General features: G+C 38.1%; 1 protein-coding gene across 3 annotated transcripts in view; it reads right to left on the reverse strand.

The window, feature by feature from the left end:
• The window catches only part of EXOC6 (exocyst complex component 6), a 111,446-nt gene that overhangs the window by 28,667 nt on the left and 57,806 nt on the right, over positions 1–24,973 (reverse strand). For 2 of the 3 annotated variants that reach the window (XM_066618937.1, XM_066618936.1), the window contains exons 18-20: positions 17,743–17,922; positions 4,256–4,397; positions 24–97 (exon numbers count right to left, since the gene is read on the reverse strand). In XM_066618937.1, the coding sequence (XP_066475034.1) occupies positions 24–97; positions 4,256–4,397; positions 17,743–17,922 (396 nt within the window). Of the gene's footprint in view, positions 1–23; positions 98–4,255; positions 4,398–12,584; positions 12,615–17,742; positions 17,923–24,973 lie in introns of all 3 variants that reach the window. The other variant, XM_066618935.1, reaches the window with a different exon arrangement.

Genomic DNA, 24,973 nt, shown 5'->3' on the forward strand with positions numbered 1-24,973 from the left:
GATGGGAATGTAAAACATCTTACTTGTCTGAGGTCAATGAATGCTAACTGCAAGGTTTCTCCATGGAATCCAGGTACAGGCTCAGAACTGGCGAACACTGTAAAGTTAGAAAGCAATAACAAAGTTTTATTTTAAACAAAAGTCCAAAATCAGGAGTACAATATTGCCATTTTAAGAGTGACACATAATCATTGTCCTTGAAGGAAGGGCAGGCTAAACACGTAGTCCAGCAGATTATGTGAATACACAGCTTGATACCTGACATTTTGAAAATCTTGGAAGAATAACACAAGGACTACTTATTTCCCAAAATAAAAGGGATACTGCTGAAACATGATAACAAGATAATATGCATAAAGGAAAATCAAAATCAAGTTTTTGTGAGTTGCCTTGAGTGCTTTTTTAACGACTAAAATAATATCTACAAATTTACATAAACAGAAAGTCAAATGACATAACACTGAACATATTTTACAGTATCTTTTTAGAGGAACTCCTTTCTGGTATTTCTGTATCTTACTCCAAGATCTAGAGCAGTGTTTCTCAAAGTATGCTCCTAGAAGCCCATCTCAGGCCATCCTAAGACCCCTTCAGGAGCACACCATAAGTAGTTGCCACCTGCTCAGTGCTTTGCCACTCCGTGGCACTCTGGGCACTCCGTGGCACTCCACTCAGCGCTCTGGGACTCCCCAAGACTCTGTTTAGAAGTATAAAGCATACAGAGACCAAAAAGTTTGGAAACAGTTGATCTAGAGGTTGCAACAACTTTTTTTTAAACTTACAGCTGAATAGATTTCAAAGAACTCGAAGAACAATACCAGTTCCAAAAGTGTTAACGTATTTCCATACTTCTGTAAAATCATTTGTTCTGTAAGTGTGAATAGAATATCCCTCACACCATGAGACTAACTCCTTTCCACTGCAGCCCCCATAACTCTTTTCTTGAGAATCTGCTCAGGACCCACCAGAACAGTGTGAGATGGGATGCAGAGGGCTGAAATGGGAGGAAGGAAATTGGCAGAACAGGAAGGATCTACCATCAGCAGAACTCTCTTTATGCTCAAGCACGATATATTTGAATCCAACCCAGATAGACTGCTTTAAGAAGTTTGTGATTTGAATAATTCTTCCACCAGAACAATCAATTCTTATTCTTGGAATGGATATGAAAAGTAGCTACATAATAGAAACTGACTCAGAAAAAAAACTAGGGAATCAAATTCAATGCTTGTATGACAGCTTTCAACCGACTTGCCAAGATACAACTGAGATAAATTCCTTAAAGTAAATATCGCTTTTTTAAAATAACAATAATCCTGACCCCATCACAAGAAGAAAATCTTTGACTCTGCTGTCGCAAGGTGACTAAATTTTATATATTATATAATTTATAGAGCTATATACTTATTTATTGGGGTAAACTCCCTACTTCTCCAGCACAGTGTCTTTTCTACTGTTGCTGGTGTTTTTTTTGGTATCTTTTTAGATGCAAAAGAACCCTTTTGAGACAAGGTGCTATTTATTTCATTTCATTTGTAAATTACTTTATGAACTTTTTTGTTGAAGAGCATTATATAAATATTATATAAATATTATATTTAATATTAATGATGTTGTTTGATGATGCACTATACAATACATAAGACAAACTAAATCTGGTTGCACTAGCGCAACACTGCAAATCACCGTTTCCACTGATACTGGAACTGTCATCTGTTAATTCAGAGTGGTGCAGATGCACTAAGCAACAGTGTGATGACGTAACAAGTGGAGTATCATCACACAGTATTAGCAAGTGCCAGTAGCGTACACAATCCACTCCCCCCATCTGCATCATAGTTCTGATCTGAATCACAGCCCACCATTGCTATTGTCAACATAAAGAGACAAAATGACATGTTCAATGAAACATCTAGCTTATGAGTGTGCTCTTTAATATTTGTTCACACATTCATTCAGTTTATACCCTTCAGAATGGGCACCTAAAGCAGCTAGTAACAGATCTCTTGTATTTTAACGTACGGGGTGCATCACTTTGGCACTCCTTTATCCTGCTTATTAAGATTATAAGAATATAAGAAGAGACTTGCTGGATCAAGCAAAGGACACATCTAGTCCAGCTTCCTCCATCTCACAGTGGTCCAGTCAGAGGACTCCAGAAACACACAACACAAGAAGAAAGTTGTATCCTGTTGCCACTCCCTTGCGTCTGGCATTCAGAAACAGGCTACCTCTAAAACCCAGAGGCTGTATGAAGTCATCATGACTTGTAACTTGTGAAGGACTTTTCCTCCATAAACCTTCCAATTCCATTTTATAAGCACTGAGGCAAGGATCCAGATATTTATAAGCATTTAGGCCAGGTGCCATCACTACATTCTGTGGCAAGGAGTTCCATAAATTTTGACCAATAAAAATGAATTTAGACTGAAATTTAATAGAGGTTAAGGATTCAGAAGCCTTTCTGAATCAAGAGAGCGCATGAAACTCAGCATTACATCCAGGTATCCAACATACCTGTTTCCTCTAAGCCAGGGGTAGGCAAACTTTCAAGCTTAGGGCTCCTGGACCTTTAACAATTGTGTAGAGGGGGAAATTTCTGTCATCTGTGAGATGACAAGCTGCACCTGCTGAAATTCTCTCTCCTACACAATTGTTAAAGGTCTAGGATCCCTGATGTTGAAAGTTTGCCCTCCCCTGCTCTAAGCTATGCAGTTGTGCAGCTGAAACTGGGTCCCATGAAGCTTCTGTCAGAATGCTCTGAAGCTCAGTGATGACGATGCCATCAAATGTGTTCCAGAGCTGCCCCTGAGCAGCAAAGACATCATGCAGTCCTTATAAAAATTTCAGGAAACATTTGTTGAATGACTGACGAACAAGTAGACAATCATCTAATAGGAAGATACTGGCATTTAGTGATTTGCACAATGGAAACATAACAATTATAGCCATTTAACCCAAAATATCAAAGATAAAAGCCAAAAGAGGGTGATAAGCAAGGACATATTTCACAGTCAGAATGGCAATTCATGGAATATACCCATACAGAGTTTATGACAAAGCATATTCAGCACATTCTCGACTTTTTCTGTATGACATTCCTCTTATGCAAGGCGGAATGTGTTTGAATTGAATTCTTGGTCAATTGAATTGAATACTTGGTCAATTGAATTGAATTGAATACTTGGTCAACAAGATTTGAATTTTATCTGTTTTCAAAATATCAACTACTTCTAATCCCTTTTACTCTCTTAGCAATGGATCAGTCACTTTTGTAAAAGCATAGTTGTGTAAGTGAACCTCTGCTTTCACATGCTCAGAGAATCATCTGGAACAATGACATTTACTTCTAAGAAAATATTTTGTCTGGTCAAACTTAAAGCTATATATCATAAGCTAGTGGTAGAGTTAGATTACTTTAGGTCCTCTTACCCCAATCCTTTTAACCACTTTTCCACTGGTATAATTATTCTGAACGTATGTTCCAGGAGACATGAATAATTAGGCAGACACTTCATTTGCTCTGCTTGACCAGAAATGGTCAAGGAAGGAAAAAACTTGCTTATCAAAATAGAATGGAGTAAGTGCAATAGCGCATTTGGCAAGTCTTATAACATGGTGAGCAAGACATTATGTAGTGGGCTATCAAGGAATCTAGAACAAAATTAAAACTAGAGAAACCCTAGATATCCTTTAATGTAGACTCCTAATCTCATCTGACTCTTCGTACTCAATTATGTGCTGGGATTCAAGCAGCTTGGTTAATAGGTTAAAAATAAAAAAAACACAACGCATTATCTTTCTGTTGCTCAACATTCGAGTGTTAATTTACAGATTGATGCTTAGTGTTATCTATGTCAGCAATTAAATTACTAGGGAATATGTAATAATGGGTGCAAAATGTTAGCAGTACTGTGGTAACTGTACACAACCCAAAAACTGCTGATATAAATATTGATCAAGTATTGAATATTTACAGATCTTTCAGTCATTTCCTCTACTCCAGACATTAAACAACAACACTTCTAGAAGTTATCCAACTATAGGAAATGCTGAATGACACATGGAAAGATTTTCTTCTCCCACCTGCTCTCCATATTCAGTCATTCTAATATTTCAGTGGTGCTGAATATCAACACAACCTCTAATAAAGCGGTATATAAATACTGTTGATTGATTGATTGATTGATTGATTGATTGATTGATAAAGAAGAATGATTCTCTTTACTTTCACAGTCACCTTTCTCGTACTTACATTCACATTGTATAACGTCCAAATTAAATTGCTGAATGGCTCCCATGCTTATTTGTTTTAAGTCACTATCCAATAGCATTTGCATCAGGGAGGTTGACAGATGCTGGCAAGCTGACATACAAGCTGTTTGTGCCACTTTTCCCTATTGAAAGAAGTAACAGATTATAAAAATAAGCAAGTACACTTTATCAAAATAGGCCAATTTCACCAACATTTTCTAAGTTAAAGTAATACAAGGAAAACTTTTTTACCATCTATTTAAAAGTCAATTCTTTTATAAAAACAGCAACTTCCTTTGGATACTTAGGCCAATGCACAAATATTTTCACAAAGCATAAATGAACAAGGTGATATATTTTAAAATATTTGCAAACATGGTGCAAAAAACACAACTGAAATCAATGTATTACACACACTGAGCATCACATAGCCGAGGACTACAGAAAACGCACAACCTGTATGGATTTTCATTAATCTGAACATTCTAGAATGCTAAAAATTTCCTGTTTCAATATTCAAATGGTCCCCTAAATACCTGGCACTTTCATTTGTATCCGTGTACTAACCATATATTTGGGAGAACTCTGTAAAAGATTTTAGAGTCATATGCAGCCCTCTGCTGTTCAAAATCTAAATAAATGTCTTAAATGGATATACACCTTCACTATTGAGTTTACAGCATAATTCACAATACTTGCCATTGCCAGGGGTTAAACAAAAGCAAGTCAGACCTAACTAGGAACCTGCTAACATAATCTATGTATTTCTAGGGAAATCAAGTCTCATTAATTTTAAAAACCTATTTCTGATTAAGGAAATTCGGATCACAACCTAAGTTATCAATTCAAATTTAATTTGAAGAAATACATAAGCACATGCCAATTGTTGCCAGATTATACTTGTCTAGCATATCAGACTGTCCCTCCTTTCTGATGCTACAATATTTTAGAAGACATAATGCACTGCTTTTAAAACTTTAGCTAATTCAGAAGCATAAGATACATTTTAAAGCTTTTTTAAAAAGAAATAATTGACACCAGTAATTGCATACCATACATTCTGTAATATACAAAACATTAAGATTCAGAAGCAGAAAACAGCAATGCCTAACAGCAGACAATAGTGACTGCAATCCTATACATGCTTACCTGGGAGTAAGTGCCACTGAATTCAATGGGACTTACTTCTGAGTAGACATGTCTAGGCTTTTGGTCCTTGACTTGCTCACATGGTTTATGATATTCATGACATATGAATACACTGAATTTAGTAGTAGTTCTTGCAAGTATCACACTCAGTTCTTACATATGTTCAGCTATTGCTAAAACCAAAAAGCATAAAACAGAAACCATTGTGAAAAATTATCCCTAACATTTCTCAAATGATTTAAAAATAAAATGTTATAGAGAACATCTTGTTCATATATCTGGAAGTTTAGTCAACTTCAACACATCTATTCTACTATAGGTGTCCTTTGTCAGAAATCCAGAAACTTTTTTTGAAACTACACACTGACAGGATCACACCAACTGTCAACAAACAAATATAAGAAATAAAAATATGGTCAGCATGCTTAAAACATCTCCCAAACCCAGTGGCAATTACATTGGGAGGTGTGCAATACTATTCCCCAAACAGAACAATATCAAAATGAATTGAAAACAAAGCATAGGGGGGAGATGGGAGGAATCAATGAGCTTAATTTAATTATGATGCAGCAGATCCAAGACACTTAATGGAAATGTCATTTTGATTTAACAGAACAACTGCATTTTGGTTTAATGTAATGTTCCATCACATCAGCTCCATGTATCCCCATCCCTTTTTTGCCTACTGTAATGCAATAGTAAGCAGGCAAATGCATTTTTTTAAAGCCGATAACATCCAATTGCACCCTATATGAAATATACAGTGGATCATATTGCTACACAATATTCCATTTCACACCAAACCTAAATTGTTAAAAACTGGTATATAAACGGTACTGAAGCACAAGGTAATGATTACAATACATGATATGAAAGGGGATTTCTATGGGTTTCTTTTTTTTTAGTTAGGTTTCATACAAATAAATTAAATGCTTTTTATTGTAAAAATGACAGACAAATGCTGACACCCTAAAAAATTAAAAGAATTGCTTTCAACTATGCACTTGGACTACAGGCTTATTGCTCTCATGTCATGGTCAAGCAAAAGCAGAAGAGATAAAAGAAACTCGTTACAGCTATTTGAAGTTGCTAGATTTCATTTCTGAGCAAGACAAAAAAAGTAAGTAAATATTTGAGCTTTAACTTTAAGTCATAGGTACCTAGAATTATTTTTACTAGTCAGTTACTAAACTTTTTTTTTAAGTACTTTGCAAAAATATAGGTCTTCCAAGTTGAAAATGTACAAGCTTGACAAACAGAAAATTGTATTTTATTATATTAAACCAATATTATTTATTAGTTCTCATTCATCAATCAAGCTCTTGCATCTAGATTTCATTGTTCAGTTTGTGGCACCATGCTATTGCTTTCCATTTCTTTTGAACACGTTTTAAAAGGGAAGCTTAAGAACTCACAAACATTAGCATTTCAGTTGTGAATGAAAAAATTGTCCAGTTGAGTCACCTATAATAATTAGCATTGTATCATTGTTGGATGTTACATCAATTAAGTAAATTTAACTAGGGGCAAATGTTTTAATTTTAATATTCAGAGTACTCCCCCCCCCAGATTCTAACATTTTTACTCATGTTAACCTACTTCCATCCACTAAGCATATTTATACTTGACTAGCACAGAACTCAAGAAATAAAAACCTGCTTCCGTTTAAAAAAAGCACAATATCTGCTAGAAGTTAAAGGCACCTACATTTAACCCACCCCTAACATTTGCTGAAATACTAGTTTGTAAAAAGAGAAAACCCTTAGACAAACTTCTTATATTTCAAAGGAGCCTGTAAAAGAGAATCTGCTGACATGTTAAATCCTTTCTGTAGTATCCAAAAGCTTTTCTCTTAAGAACAATTGCTGTGAAGAGACATTTGGCTTCTAGCAAATTCCCAAAGGGTCAGCCATATGCATCCTTCCATGGCACCTTCACGGCGCTGCTTTCTAGACCCATGCTAGCTGTCTCAAAAGCAGCTTTCATCATTCAGTAGGGTGTCAGTCAATATGATTTATGGACTGCATTCAACAAAGTCAAAGCATATAGAATGAGAAATATGACTACAATCTGCTAATTTGTTTTGTATTGAGCCACTTAAGAGTCAAAGACCTGATGTCAGACTGAGACCAGCAACACAATTAACCAGCCGGTGACAGATTCATCCATCCTCCCTGCCAGGCTATGCCAATCAAGGACAGCATGAGACGACATTTGGAAGAATCAGTAAGAAACCCCTTTCTCTAAGTAATCTACGTGGGCTTTTGATTGACACTTTTTGAATATAGCTTGCAGAGTGCCACCACCCTTTAGCCAATAGCTCCTCGCTGCAAGCTGTGAAATAAGGCTTTTACTGCCAATCACAGGAACAATAAAACACAATCCACAGTTCCCCAAGCAAAACAGGGAACAACACAACTTCTGTTGGATCTAAAAAAAGGCTAGCTTCATAATTAAGCTTAACAATATTAATGGCATTTAGTAGAAGCCATTTTCAATGCATTAAATCTAAAAGATAATTCAGTCACATATATTTTAGTATGAGTTGGTTAACTCAGGTATTTTTACAAATGCCAAGAATTAAGACTTAAATTTCATCTTCTCATAAAAATACATGCAACAGTTGTGAAATAGTCTTATAAGTGTGCTTGATGACAAAACAAAACAGATTCATTAAAATGCATGCTGAAAATATTTCCAATGTTTTCTTATAGGTCTTCTATTTTACAGAAGTTGTTAATTAAGTCTGTCAGGCATTGAAGAATTGGTTTGCCAGGCAATAAAGAAAGTAGAATGTCTTATACAAGCACATCACAGTCAGATGTGCTTGCACACTTTCAGAGTTATGGCGCAGGTTGTGATCTTACATACAACCATCTGATTTCAATAAGAATTGTTTATGAATATGTATTATGAATATAAATAAACTTGCAAAGGATTAGTTACAGAGCCTTTCATCCTGCCAAAATTTCCTTTTGCCAACTGCATTTTGTGCATTGCATTTGAGGAGAAAATTATATATCCCCAATGTTTCAGAATAATCAAAAATCTAAGAGCTGTTCTAGACCACATAAGAATAGGACTATATAGGACATGAAAGCAGCAACTCAGTTGTTCACTTTCATGCCCTTCAGCAATTCAGTTGTTGCTTCCACCCTACAAAATATTAGAGCAACCAATATTTTGTGAGAGGTTTATTTCTGAAGAACTCTAAGTTAAAAGCAAACACATACAATCAAATCCTTAGAGTCAACCAAATGGCCCACAAGAGCTGTTTACGGCTCTGAGATAGGACCAACTAGTTCTTCACAAATCAAACTGGTTTTAGCTTCAAGTTGCAAAAATGAATAAAAAAGTTGCAGACCCATTTCTTAAGTCCAGCATAAAAACTTCTTTCTTATTCTAATCTAATCTCTCTAAAAACTAATTTCTTGTTCTCATCAACAGAGCAGATAAACTAACAATATTCCCCTAGCCCTTGTACTGCGGTTTGCATCAGTGCAAGCTGCTTTTTGAGAAATCAGATGTCTATCCATTCACCATGGTGAATGAACTGAAATCATATACTTGGTTGGTGAAGCCTATAGAACAGGAGCCACCAAACTCTGGCCCACAGGCCAGATCCAATGTGCCTGCACAACAATCTCAGGCACGGTGTAGCAGTGGCAAAGCCTTACCATTCCGAATTTCAGTCTCCATTCTTCACGCCTGATCTTTACAGAGAGTTTTGCTGGGCAGGTGCTTTCCCATAGAAATTTGGGCACAGACCCTTCTGGGGTGATGTACTGTGAAGCAGCTGCCTGGTGGGATTCTGCAAAGACTGCGCATAAAGAATGGGTTCTGCAGCGTGGAATAGTAAGGTTTTGCCTGAGGTAGTTATGCAGGCGCGCCATGGGCCATACTTTTGAGGCCACTGCTATAGAATATAAAAATACTATACACTAGTATTAGTATTTAAAATACTAATTATATAGTGTATAGTGTATTATATAGTACACTACATAAGGAATTATATACTTTGTTAGTGGGATTAAACTGCACCATTTTTGGTAGAGTGCATTCAGTATGTAGATCCTTGAAGATAGTTACAGGTATTCTAAAGTAAGTTTACCACCAAGCTGCCACATGATGGTATCAGTCCACTGAAGGAGTCAATTCATTGTGCAATTGTCAATAAGTCTGTTTCTGCTAAGAAAAAAAAGTGGGATCTTACTGCTGTTAATACCACAAATATTCTCCATCTCTTCTCATCTCAGTTGTGTAGTTTAAACTACCACTAATATGATTAGACTCTGAATGGGATTAAGCTTGCGTGTTTTCCTTTGTGTCTGCGTATTTCTGTTTTATAGATGCACCTGAATATGTATTCAAAGTATAAATTTCAGTTATACTGAAAAATGAATGAATCTTCCACTTGTTCTCAGTAGGAAGCATATAACACACATTCCTTTTTTTCCTGCACACTGAAAATTCAAAAGCTAGGATGGAAATATCAATAAAAAAATTGGAAGCAACCATTTCCAGGCATCAATTTCTTACCACTAATCATGTCTTATTTTATTTATTCCAACCAACTTATTGGTACAATGGCAGTACTATAAAATATGTGGCTACCCCAGATACAGGGTTTCATACTATAGCCCACATATAAACATGCGTATTTTTAAATTTTAAAGAAAAACAATCAATTTTAGCTTCTGTGACATGCTTTGATGGGGAATGCGTGTTAAAATAACTGCTTCAGTGTTTCAAACAATACAATTTTATTTTGTTCATAGAGCAGGTATGTAATGTGTGAATTTGCAAAACAAAAATAGTGGTATAAAGAAGCAGTTGAAAAAACGTACTGGCTGCCATTGCAATGTTTTGCTCCACAAAGTCAGACTTATTGCATACCACATTTTGACAAACTTCTTTTGTATTATCCATTCTTTTATTAGCTTTACATCCCTTGTGACTCTGCAAGAACATCTTAAAGTGTTTTTCTTTGTCTCTTAACCAGGGCTTTTTTTGTAATGGAACGCACCAGCACCTTTTTTTCCCCCTCCTCTCTGCCCCCACCTTTTTTCCCCCCTGCCTACACCACCCCGCCCCCTTCTTTTCCCTCCTCCTTGCCCCCACCTTTTTTCCCCTGCCTGCACCACCCCGCTCTGCACTGCTGGTTAGGGAGGGATTCGAACCTCCAACCTTGTGCTCCACAGCCCAGCACTCTCTCCATTGGGCTATAGGAAAGCCTATTGTCAAAGTGTTCAGAACTAATATATAAGGTCTTGAGCCCAGCTGGTGGCCATCAGTGCCTCAAGTGTCAGTTCCAAACACCTTGAGCCTAAGAGCTCTGGTGGCTCAGTGGCTAAACTGTAGATCTGTGAAGCCAGAGGCTTGGGGTTCAAATCCCACTGAAGAATAATTTTTTTTTTTTTTTTAAGGTGGGAAGGTGCTCCATGGCTGCAAAATATAAAGGTTGGTTGCTAGTTGCCAAAAGGGGGGCCAGTTGAGGCTGCAAAACTCCTCAAAGTTCAGTCCCGGGCAGGCTCTTTTTTGACCTTTTTTTTTGTTAAGTTCAAGTTAGGACTTAACCCACAGTTAAGCTCCTGGAGTGAGCCCCCTGCTGGAGGCTGTGGGTTAAGTCCTACCTGGGACTTTAAAAAAAAAAAAGTTCAAAAAAGAGCCTGCCTGGGACTGAACTTTGAGGAGTTTTGCAGCCCCAACTGGCCCCCCTTTTGGCAACTAGCAACCAACCTTTATATTTTGCAGCCATGGAGCACCTTCCAACCTATATATATATATATATATAATTCTTCAGTGGGATTTGAACCCCAAGCCTCTGGCTTCACAGATCTACAGTTTAGCCACTGAGCCACCAGAGCTCTTAGGCTCAAGGTGTTTGGAACTAACACTTGAGGCACTGATGGCCACCAGCTGGGCTCAAGACCTTATATATTTGTTCTGAACACTTTAACTACTGTATAGGCTTTCCTATAGCCCAATGGAGAGAGTTTCCTAGAGCCCAATGGAGCACCTCCCCACCTAAAAAAAATGGGGTGTTTCACTCCAGCTGTGGCAGGAGTGCTTTTGCTATCAGGGAGCTCACACGGGATGGACGTGTGTGTGTGTGTGTGTGTGTGTGTGCACGCGCGCATGTATAAAAATGGTTTATAAATAAATAAATAAATAAATAAAAAGTTGTGAGTTCCTGCACCTATTTTTTTTTTTACAAAAAAAGCACTGCTCTTAACCATTGGCTCGTTATGGCTTTAAGTATGATGGATGCCATGATAGAAAAGGGTGGTGGAGGATGATTGATTTAATTCTTTCAAATTTGTATTTTTAGCATAGAATTACATATAGAACCCAATATGACCATAGTTGCATATGGCTTTCCTTTTTCTCTTGTACAATATTATACAAAATACTTATCAAGTGGGAAAAAAATCTCTGATATGGGAAAATGGGTAGAACACAATTCTGCAGGTAGATCACAATTCTGCATCAATCTTAAAGTTTTCAAACTCAATTTTAAAATGTACAATAACAAGCAAATCTATATTTGCATTATATATTTGCAAATCTATATTTGCATTATAATGAATAATTATCACTTTTAAGTGATAATTATTCATTATAATGCAAATATTTGTATTGAGCTAAAGTAAACTTTTTAAAATAAGTTGATGACCTGAAAATAATTGGGGCATGAATCTTTTAAAGCAATCAATCATCTTTTTCTAAGAAATACATTTGGGTGCAGACTTTTGCCAAACTTCAAAAAGTATGTTTTTGAAAGAGACTAAGAAACTTTCACCAGCTCTTTATTCTCAGCCACTATCTGGCCATTTTAACCTTATTTCGTATGCATATCCCATAGTTGCATTTTGACACCTGACCTCACATCCAAGAGGTCTTATGGTCTCCTTTGAATGATCTCATTTCAGATGCAATGCATGACCTATCATGTTTCTATGAGTATTTAAAAGGTTCCTTCTGCCTTGATGTCCAAAAAGACCAAGGTTAGTCTTCAACTTGGATTCTGCATGCAACTACACAACTTAGTAGTGAGTCAGATCAAACCAAATAGAGGACTTTAAAATCAGTCACTCAGTATCGAAGCAATAAGCCTGCAGGCAGTTCATAGTTTTAAGTTTTCCATGTGCATGCTTTTTCTTGAGCTTGCATCTACTTACCGACATAGCTGCATGGTCATTGTTGTTATTCTGAGAAGGAAACCAGTAAGGCAATCAAAACAAAAAATTAAAAGTGTACTGTCAACATCAAATTGCATTCTGATAGTAGTTGGAAAAGGGAAACCTCTTGAAAAAATAAAAGTTTGCCAAAATGCTTTAGTTTCCAGAAGATATGAATGGTGCAAAAATTTTGAGATTTAAATTATTTGAACTGCCTTGATAGCATAAGGCGACTCAAGTCAAATGAATTTCATTTGCAGTTGTAAAATTTACATTTTGAAAAATTAACTGATATCCTGAAATACTGCAAAATACAAAACACAATGCTGATTAATGTATTCCACAAACTGTATTTCTCAGCAGATATCTGAAAATAGTTTGGATCATATGCAATAGCATGGATCAGCTCCAAGTTCTATAAGCAGGACCCAAATTGCTACATGAGCTCTATTACTTTTGGGTTTAGGCTCTCCTTCCAGCAACAGCCCTGCAACCCCAAACTCTCCAAAGTTTGGTGCCCTTTGAAGCTGTACCCTAAGGCAGGAGGTGTCAACCACCAGAGGCATTTCTTACTCTGTGCACAAATGGAAGCACTTCCTATTCAGGAGGACTGGATCATAGCCATTATCTTTCTTTTGTTTAGGTACTTTTTTAAAATAAAATATGCTTAGGGAATAGTTCGTGACTATTCAGAAACAGAAAGGAAGGAATTTTTATATATCACACCTATTCAATTTCAACAGAGTACAGCAGGGCTTCTCAAACTGGGGCATGGTAATGTCCCAGCCTGTAGGCCCTGGACTCTGCCTCCTTAAGGGGCGGGGCCAGGGGAAGGCAGCGATGCAATCTCCAGGATCATGTGACTAACGAGGATGCAGGGACTGGCATGCACCTACCAGTCCCTGCTGCAGCCTTCCGGAGGTATGGGGAGCCCTGCGCAACCCTCCGCAGGGCTCCCCGTGTCTTAGAAAGTGAAAGCGGAATGATTGTGCTCCACCTCCGGTTTGCAATGCAAACCAGAAGTGGAGCGCAATCGCTCCGCTTTCACTTTCTGAAAGTTGGTGAGCCCTGTGGAGGATCATGCAGGGCTCCCCGCACCCCAGGGAGGCTGCAGCAGGGACTGGTAAGTGCATGCCAGTTCCTGCGCCCCCCTTAGCAACACGATCCTCAGGATTGTGTCGCTGCCTGCTCCGCTCCCCTGCAAGGATTTACTGCAATCCTCAAACTCCCTGCGAGTTTGAGAACTGCTGAAGTACAGTAATAAAAACGCTGGTTTTGAATGTAAAATATTGCCAGCTTTCTCTCTCTCTCTCGCCCCATTAAAAAAAATCTATACATACATGCATCCCCTGTATCCATGGGGATCTGTTTCAGGCCTCCCCCTCCCCCGTGGATACAGAAACCAGGGAACCCTATAAGTGTAATGCTCTACCCCCCCACCTCCATTACAGTCCTTTTTCTTCATTAACAAGCTGTTTTGTTTCTTCCTTTTAGAGATGCTATAAGAGGAATGTGACAAGCAGACAGGTAGCCTGCACACAAGGGCAAACGTTAACAGGAAGCAGGACAGTTTTTGCTTCCTGTCAACATTCTTACTGTGTCCCCCTTGCATGCAGGCTGCCTGCCTGCTTATCATTTTTCTCTTGTAGTGTCTGTAAAAGCTATAAACATGACTGCTTGTTAATAAAGAAAATGGAAGGTAATGGGTGCACTGGGGGGGCCGCCACAGAGAACTGTGGATAACTGAAATGTAAATACCAGATGCTCAGATACAAGCGGGGGGGGGGGGGAGATGCCTGTATTAGTACTGTGCTGTACAATCAAGTGACAAAACAGACAAATAAAAATACAAAACAAACTTTTAGGGGAACAAAGTTGAACAAACACATATATGAATCAGAGGACACCCAACAGCCATGAGTAGAAACTTTCAGTCATAAGGATACTTGTATTTACAAGTAAAAATCCCCTCCCCGCTTTCTCCGGGGGGGGGGGGAATCTGCAGAGCTGATCCCAACTCTGACCTGCTTGGTCAAGAGGCTGAGGCCAGACTGGGGAAGTCCAGGCAGTCCCTCCCCCTCAGGAAGTTTAAACTCTGGCCTGACAATCCTGAGAGGGAGGAGCTACCCATTTGGAGGACCAAGAGGGACATGGAGATCGCACTGGAGAAGTGCCCGCGTAACACAGCTTTAATAAAAGTATAAAAATAAAAGTATTTTATAGTTAACACATGACATGTATACATATTCCAGGTGGCCAAGACAAAAAATAAGTCTAGGTGACATCATACAATTGCACCAATAGTCAACTAAGTGTAAAAAATAAGTCTCATACTCTATCTGTATTGTTTCTTCTAAGTCTGTGACTTTCTCAGATACTTTCACACCTGAAGTGAAGTGTTATCTTTTTTTTTAACATATAGAGAGGATAGTTGAAAATGGGAAAAAGACTCCCACTTGCAAAGTGCTGTCCAAGCACTTCAAGCCACTTAGTTCAGGGTGCAATCCTACATTCCCAGGACATTGTTACTGTACTGGGGGTGTTAGGATTCAGTAAAAGTCCATAATCCAGTATACCTTAATGTAGATACTATAGGTTGGTCTAACTTGCAGATACACTGGTGAACTGCCATGCCAGTGACCCCACTATGCTAGCAGAGTCTAAAAGATGGGAACATAAAATGGGCAGAGCAGCCTTATGCCAAATCGTATATAATCCCACACTTTGTTCCCAGCCCCAAATATTATGCAGACTTCAGGGGTGGTATAAGTTAGCCCTTGGAGTTACGGGTAGTTAAATTAACCCTTGGGGTGGTACAAGTTAACCCTAATGGAGAGCCAAAATACACTGCCTGCCCCCTCACCTACCTCTACTCTACTAGGATGGAGTGTATACTTAAGAATAATCCTGCAGTCAGTGAGAGCATACACACACTAACATATAAGCCATTGACAAGGGAGCCATTTATTCAGACATTAGGGCTCATGGCATGGGGCTATATTTTTCTTATATAGAAAACCTTTGGTGATGGCAACTGGGACACTCTGTACATCGTCCAAAACAGGCTGCAGTCACATCATACATTGGGAAAATCAGCCAACACTTGTTTTCTCAGAATTCTTACATGCATTCTGCCTCATGCTGATTAAGTACACACTGCAGTGCAAATCATTAGGTTCCATCCAGGGCCACTTCGAGCCTGGGAATGGTGGTCCTCAGGCAACTTGATCTAAGAGGATTCCATAAGTGTTTCAGGGACAGAAGCAAGGACACAGCTGGTGAAGCAAATGGGATATATGAACCAAAATTCCAGAGAGTCTCCTAAGCCATCACAGGGAGTCTGGAGCACACTCTTACTGCATATAGGGTTTACCAAGACTGGAGAAAGCACACACCATCTTCAAACTGGTCAGGTCGTTTGCACCAAGAGGGGGAAAATCAGCTGATTTGCGCTTTAATGGTTTATAGTCCTTACAAATGCCTTGTCCTAACAATGTCTCGTACTGGCTGTGTTTCAATATGTATCAGCACACCAGTAAGAAAGTATCACCTAGCATAAAACTCTTGGTGCAGGTATGGCTTTGGTGACCTAAAATAGGATCAAGTCTAACACCAGCAAATGTGACCAAATGAGAGTCACTGAGGAAATTCAACACACACGTTTTGTGCCATAGTGTGTCATAAATCTTTGTAGTAATGAACCTCAAGAGTTTCTTAGCTCAATGCATTTGTGTCTAGATTTAGCATATGTACTTTCACAGAAAAGAATGTTGTGCCAGAGGAGAGTGGATCAGAGATTAGACCTAATTTTTAGTCTTGAAACACTCTTATGGAATGTATTCAATGAAACACACATCCAAATGATTAATTGAACACTTCCTTAATGAATAACCCACCAGACCAATACTCGGAACATAAGACAGACATACCATATACTTGAAGCAAAAGAAACCTGACCTGATCTCAAAAAAAAAGTTAACCAAGTCTGAATTCAAGATGGTTTTTAAAAATAAAACTGAAAGAGCTTGAGGGAGAAGTTTCAAATGATTCACAAGAGTTGTAGCAATTTCACACCATGCTTCTCAAAGGTTATGCTAACATACCATCCTGGAACAGCAAGAAAACATTTCTAGTTTTAAATAGCAAATGTTCATTTTTTAAATGATTCTTAAAAGCCTTGCCATATATTACATCAGTTACCTTGTGTATAAAATGTTTCACATATGTCAAACCTTATTTTACCACACTCCTCAAACAGACAAAGCAAGTCCACTTGATTTTCCTGTGTCAGGAGTAAGTGCTGTCCAGTATGGTCTGGCTGACTCTTATCAAAGCAGCATAAAATACTGGGGAACTGAAGCCAATGAAGTCGCCATTTCCAGATGGCTAACTCATGCAACCGAAAGGAGAGAAAGAGTGCTTTCAACAGACTGACTATACTCTAAAACAGTGGTGGGCAAACTTTCAACTTTAGGGATCCTGGACCTTTCACAATTGTGTAGGTGAGAGAATTTTAGCAGGTGCAGCTTGTGCACCCCTGCTCTGAAACTATATGATCTTGAAGTAGCCACATAACCTTGAACCTCTGCACTTGACTAGGAGCTGCTGTAACCTGCTTTGTCTATTGCCTAGCGCAATATAATGCAACAGTTTAACCACAGTTAAGAAACTGGGAAAGAGCCGCGGACTCTCAAGTTTAACCCTAACACATGCACAAATTTGTTTCTCCTCCCCACTGTCTTTGTTAGATTGTGATATAACCATTATGGTGGCCCTGGCACTAACTACGGTAAATGTAAACCATAGTTAAAATTTTCTAACCACTGATAAAGCCAGGAAAACTGGTTTATAAATGCTGGTTAAAGTTAATCCTGGTTAAAGCGACTACAAATGTAACACTATACAACTGCCAACACTGACAAGGGAAGAGAATGAGAATTTACATGGGAAGGACAAGGTAGCAGAGCATGCTAGTGCCCAGCATGCTCTTGCTCTTTTCACCATGGATAAAAAGATCAGTGTAATGACTGATCCTGACATGGAGAGCTCACTAGAGAAGGGCTTTTTTCTACCCTATCACATATGTCAAAGTATCCTTACACTCCATGCACAGAGTAATTACCAACATTCTGTAACTACCAGTATTTTTATTACTTACAGGTAAGTGAGTAAAAACCTGAAAGGTGCTTCTTAAGAAGTTAATAAGATCCATTAAATAGCCACTGGCTCTTCCATCTGGTTCAGTCATTGTCCAATCATAGTCAGCAAGCTGGATAAATTCATCGATCTTTTGGTTAAGTTTGGTATAGATCTCCCCCTCAGCAGCATGTCTTGCATCCTGGGAAAAAGGTGATATACAGCATTTCAACTCTGTAGTTAATTTCTGGAAACACATTACAATAAAAGATAAGTTGTGGGCCAAAAGAACATACACAATTAACAGCTATTTTTAATCCAAATTATAAAGTGTTTTTTAAAAAAAAGTTACCAACACTACCACCACCAGTAAGGTAAGCAAATCATTGTTGCCAAGGGACCCGCTTTTTGTCTTTTGGGTCTTTTTAGCTTTGGTCTTGTTTTTGGAGTGCAAGTTAATGTACTATAATACCCTAAACATTCGGAAATGAAGCTCAATTGAATATTTTAAGTTTACAAATTACAAAACATGTGAAATGAAACAAACATGTAAAATATTATTTCCTTTTAATTTAGCATTAATTTTTCTGCCACATTGCAGTTTTGGAAGCATATTTATTTTTATTGCTGTTGATTATTGATAAGAGCACTGTTTACTGATGAATTGTTAGAATACTTCCTTATCTAATTGATATAATCCTAGGAAACAATGAGCAAGGGACTAAAGAGGGATTCTGCAATAATTTAACAACATAAGGCAAACAAATAAGGCTATAGTCTGTAACTATTTTACTTTAAGAAGCTAGGGAACATTACAATTTTAAAAAATCGAATAGCAAAAAAAAAAAATAATTCTCAGAAATTTCCTAAGATGATAATTTGCCTCCAGTATACTCTATTAAGTACATCTCCTGAACTGCAGGATGGTGAGACAGAAGAATTTTTTTTCAGATTTCCATAAAAAGGTACCCAAGGATTAATAAAAAAAGGATTTTCCATTACAAGTCAAGCATGTGCATTGGTGTGATTCTTTGGGGTAAAAATAACAAGTTTAAATAATATTGAGTGCAGGCTGAAGAAAGAATCTTCAAAGGGTATGCCCTTATAACCTGGCGGTCTTTGTCAGCAGTTAATTTTGGAATTTCTTTTCCAGGCGCTTAGAAACCACAAATGACAGTCACAGCATGAGACCACAGATAATTAGATAATGTGTGCATATAGTTCAATATGAAGGATCTCATTAATGCTACTGTTTAAACTCAGAATGAAAAAAGTTAAGTCAATGTATAGAAAATGATTATGTTACTTATTAGAGTCAAGATGCCTGCACATATAAGTAAAAAAATTTAATGCAAAAAACATTGCTCCAAATGCATTAAACTACAGGAATGGTTTGTTCACACATTTATTTTGTTCTACTGCAGTGCTTCTCATACATTTGGCACCGGGACCCACTTTTTAGAATGAGAATCTATCAGGACCCACCGATAGTGATGTCATGACCAGAAGTGACATCATCAAGCAGGAAAATTTTTAACAACCCTAAACTGCAATCCTACCCACACTTACCCAGGAGTAAATCCCATTGACTATCATTGTTAAAATAATATACATAGTAGCTTGTTAAAAGTACAGGTCTGTAACATTTCCCTAAATGCAGTCACATATCATGGTAGCATCAAGTCTAATATATTAAAAATAAAATATTGAAATGACTGGGGTCCCACCTAAAATTGGTTCATAACCCATCTAGTGGGTCCCGACCCACAGTTTGAGAAACACTGATCTACTATACTACAATCTTATGTATTTAGAGAACAACCTTTATAGTATACAAAATAAAAGTGATGAGCTTATTTTTGTAATAAAGAACAAGATCAATTAGAAAAACTATTAATACATTGTTTACCGTCTTTAGTTCTTTCTACAGGTAACTCAGACATAACAGCATAGTTTTAGCCTTTTCCCGCCCACTTAGGAATAGAAGGGGACCTCATTGTCCATGTTTTCATGTAAGTTCTAGGATTTGTGCACAAACAAGCACCCTTCTCCTGATGAAATGTCCCCCTCTCCCAATGCTTTATTACAGCTAACTCACAAAACAAAGTTGCCCCCCACCCGACAACGTTATCCAGCTCTTCTCTGGACAGGCAGTTAATCCTTTCACTGCAAACATGGCTACAAAGAATTCAGGTGTGCATGTGTGAGTTGTACCCCATCCTAGGCATCGTGCTGATATAGTTTTGCCTGAAACATCTAGTTTCTATTTTTGGCAAGTCTCATGACTCAGAGAGCAATCCTAAGGCACTTTAGGCTCTCACAAGTCTCTTGGGTCGGCCTACAGGTATCGCAAAAGTGCCATAAGGCACTTCAGCACCACCAGGAGAGTCAGCAGGCTGGTGTACGGAGGTGCACCAGCCTTCTGAGGCCGAATCCAGTCTTCATGGCGCCAGCCCAAGGTACGTTTGTGCTGGCAGCCAGCCGGCGGCATGATGGTTTGGGAAGAGCTGGGGGAGGGCGTTCCATTGGTGTTCCAGGGCTGGGGGAGGGCAGGCTTTGGGTGGACCAGACCCAGGAAGGGGACGGGACCAGGATCTGGCACTCAGACCAAATCCTAACCACTCCCAAGCGGCCTGGCCTTACACCGATTCAGGTGGTGCAAATCCGAGTAGCTTCATAGTAGCGGCTGCTGCACAACATGGGGTAAATGGAATTAATTCCCCATACTCTGAGTAGCGCTGCAATCCGGTCTAACCCTGCTCTGGTTGCAGCACAGGCCAGTTGGCCTGCCTGCTCCAGGGCAGGTTAAGATTGGGCTGTTAGTTCTCAAATGCCAGACCAGGACCTTAGAAAAATCCTGAGCATATTGTAATTGGGCAACACAAACCTAAACATGCTTACCCAGAAATATGTCCTACTGTGTTCAGTGAGGCTTATGCTCAAGGAAATGTGCATAGGATTGCAGCCTCAGCAACAAATTTCAACATTATAAATTCCATGCAAGAGATTCTGAACAATGAATTCTCTCAAGGGGCCTGCTTCACAGCTCATGAAATTCCAGATTTTCTGTGATGCCAACCACGACATCTTAAATTTACATGCATTTCTGGAAACAGCAAAACCATTTAGAAAAGTAAGCAGCCATTTTAGTTGGATGTTTTGCAAACATTTCATCCTTCAGCATGATCTATATTATCTAGCTATGGGCGTCAAGGTCGCATTACAGCACTCATAGAAGGACGCGTATACAAGGAAATCAACCTTCTTATACCTACTCATTCCTAACTTTTGCCATCTTTCCTAGTTCTAAAATTCAAAGTGACACAAACAAAGAATATAGAGGAACACAATGTTAAATACTTGGAACACCTCTTCATCCTCCTATACCTTTCTTTAACTTTGATGCCAGAGATGAAAATTGGAATTCAATAGGTTTAGCTTCACATTTAGTTACAAAATATGAGCCCAGCAAATAGAACTACTCTCAGTAAGAATAATCCTGTTTTAGTCAGTCTGTGAAATCCTGTCAGGTTTGGGTGTATTCACAATAAGGTAATTACTTGGAATTCAATGTTCTTGTATGACAGTTATGGAATTGACTAAAGCCTCCTTCTTAAACATGTTACAAAACATTTCACATTTGTAAAAACAAAAAAGTATGAATGATGAATCCATACAAGGTTTTATATAATTATTCCATAAATATCTTTATCTAAAATATTTAATTAAAGATTGTTGCCTCTTGAAATCTAATAGCCAGGTAAAACACAGTTCCATGATCCCAAAGGTGCAATAAATTTGCTTTACGCAAAACATAGGGTAACATAGCAAACTGCTTTAGAAACAGAGAGGCGTTTCAAAAGCAGCGTGTGAGACAATATCGGCTGGGGAAGAAGGTCAGCTAGTCTATTAAAAAACAAAGATATTTTCTGCTGGCATCAGCCTCTTTATATGAGCACAACACTGTAATTCTGTGCACATATACTTGGAAGTAAGTCTCACTGAACACGAAGGACTAGGTAAATATACATAGGATTAGGCTACCAGCAATTCTTCACATTCCAGTCTTATTTTTCTGTCGTTTGTTAGATACTTCTGCCATTGTATTTTTGCCCTGAACAACATAATTTTGCTTCTGTGTAAAATATACAAACATATAAAAGACGCTTTAATTTCAGTGCAAATATTTCTCTGGCAAATGAAGAAGACACTGTTTTTAAAGCCAGAAAGAAAATATGTTTGGGCATAGCCCCCTTCCCTTGAGAAAAGCTTACTAATTAATTTTTTTTAATGCCTCTAAAGTGCTAGGGAGGGAAGTATATAGAAACACTTCTCCCACCTAAACAACTTAAGAGATATTTATACCAGAAGGAAGATTTTGTGCAAACAATGGATCAGAGAATGCATCTTAGCCCTAGTGTTGACCCCAAATGCACTATGGCTTTAAAACAGTAGTGCAGAACTAAGGGAGAGAATCCATAAGGTTGTCAATGTAAAGAATGAGATTATTAATAATAATAAGAATATGACAAGTCTTCACTTAAAGTCATTTCATAAGTCATTTTGTTTTAAAGTTGAGAAAAAAATCAATTCTGGGTTAGGGCCACTGTCTATGTGGAGACACATTCTTCCCATGTCTGCGTGGGTTTTCTACAGCCTAGAACGCTGACATTTATTTCAATGTTTAATATTGGAAGTGTTTTGGATATTTGTTTAGAAGTTTGGTGATGTTTTGTGGTTTGAAATATGCTGTAGGAACATAACTCTTGTTTACAGATATCAATTAGCCTTCAGTAAAACTTGTTTCATTATAAGTTGTTTTGCTTAAAGTTGCAGTTTCCAAGAACCAATCAACACCTTTAAGTGAGGACTTGCTATAGTTATATACCACTTTTCAGCAAAAAAAATAAAATAAAATATTCAAAGTGGTTTGTTGGTATGTAAACCAAACCAAACCAAAATGTCAATTTACATCCCAACAAAAATAAAGAAATTGTTTTCTGTCCCAGAAGGGTTCACAATCTTAAAAGGTAAAACGAAACACCAGCAAACAACCACTTAGGGACAGTTGCTCTTCCCCCTCCTAATTATAAGAGAAGCAACACTTTACGAAGTGCCTCTTAGCCCAGCTGGCATATGAGGCCAGGACAATAATCCCAGCAACAGATTACTGGTTTAAAAGCTACAGTCCAGCAACATTAAAAATTAAGGCTAATGTTCTTTCATACATGTTTCACTTTAAAATGTTATGCTTTTGATAATAAAGCATTCTTAGCTAATCACTAACATGTATAATCAGGTTTGAAGTGTGTAGGTGTAACTTTGAGGGTGCTGGGCACAAATATACATGAGTTTTGCTTTCTCTCAAATATGATGCCATCATTACCTAGGATGGAACACAATGTATCATGGATTAATGTTAATGAGATTATGCAGAGATTAAATTCAACCCAAATTTTGAAAGTGATGACATGTATACCATCATAATAATCAACTCATCTTGTACCTGGGTTCACTTAATCTACTGTTTCATATGAAAAAATGTATATATTGAGTACATCAGTGCAGCTGTAAACTAGAAGTCCAACTCACACACATTAGTCACAAAGAAGAAGAGTCTCCATTACCTCCCAATTCTAGATACATTGCGGAATTTTCTATATCCATCTTCAGCATGTCAACAGGGAGAAGATAGTTGTTATATAAAATTTTAACTAGTAGTTATGGGCTACATTATAGAGGAGCATTTATCAACCAGTCACACACACAAATTATGTGGAGAATTTATCTCTTGTTAGCTGCCCCATGGATCCTCAGAATGACTTTAAAACATCTGACTTTAATCATTTTAGGAGGCCAGATGTGCTAAAACTCAAAGGGAGCTTAAAATTCAGTTTCAAAATTCTTTAGAGCAGTGTTTCTCGAACTGTGGGTCGGGACTCACTAGATGGGTTGCAAGCCAATTTCAGGTGGATTTCCATTCATTTCAATTATTTTATTTTTAATATATTAGACTTGATGCTACCATGGTATGTGACTTCATTTGGGGAAATGTTACAGACCTGTACTTTTAACAAGCTACTATGTATATTTTTTTAACAATGACAGTCAATGGGACTCACTCCTGGGTAAGTGTGGGTAGGACTGCAGCCTTGGATTGTTAAAAATTTTCCTGCTTGATGATGTCACTTCTGGTAATGACATCACTATCAGTGGGTCCTGACAGATTCTCATTTTATAAAATTGGTCCTTGAGCTAAATGTGTGAGAGCAACCGCTTTAGAAGTAGCCACTGGGAAGACAATGCTCAAAAAGGTGTGCATTCACCCTTCTGTATCACAGTCCTAACATTAAAGTCCCATTCTTCCTCATGACCATCCTCTAACATAGGTCACTATTCCCATTTTGGAGTGGGAAGGCTCAGATTAAGGTTATCTCAGTGGGCTACCTGCTGATGTAGACAAAAGATCCATTTCATCCAGCAATATATCTGCAGGAGTAACCACCCAATGTTCACTGGAAGCACATAAACAAGGCCTTACTGAGATTGCTAGGTACAGGGGTAGGAGTGAGAAGCAAGGGGATGGTCATCACAAGAATATGCCGGCTCCAGATTTAGATATCATGCTTAAAAACAGTGGGAGAGACCCATCTTTCATGATTTGTTTAAACCAGGGTGGTCAACCTTTCAACTTTAGGGCTCCTGGACCTTTAACAATTGTGCAGAAGAGGGAATATCAACAGGTGCAATTTGTCATATCACAGATGACAAGCTGCACCTGCTGAAATTCCCTCCTCCAAAAAGGAGCCACCACTACATCTTCAATGCTACACCAGTTATACAGGACTACAAAAAAAACCCATCTTTTTTTTTTAGTTGCCAAGGATGTTTGAACAAATTTAGGATATTTTTGGAGTGCTGAATCCAAAAATGGCATTTGTTTTGCCCAATTGGTTTATATGCCAATTCAAAATGTTTCCTAGTGATGAAGCCATGGTGTCAGCTTCCTAACAAGAAAGCTGCTTGAATCAGTATATGGCTATGCCATACCCCCCAAAGTAGAGCCAATTTGGAAAAACCAATGCCATTTTTGGATTCAGCAACCCAACTATACTCAAAAATAGGTCTAACTTACAGCATAATGTGTCTAAGGCTGTGTGAGCATAACAATATTAGCTACACTGCCTAATGAAGTTTTGATTTTAAAGCCTCTCTATGTGACCCCAAACCTCAGAAGAGTTTCTAAATTAAAA

This window comes from Tiliqua scincoides, chromosome 3, assembly GCF_035046505.1.
Source record: "Tiliqua scincoides isolate rTilSci1 chromosome 3, rTilSci1.hap2, whole genome shotgun sequence".
Lineage (NCBI taxonomy): Eukaryota > Metazoa > Chordata > Lepidosauria > Squamata > Scincidae > Tiliqua > Tiliqua scincoides.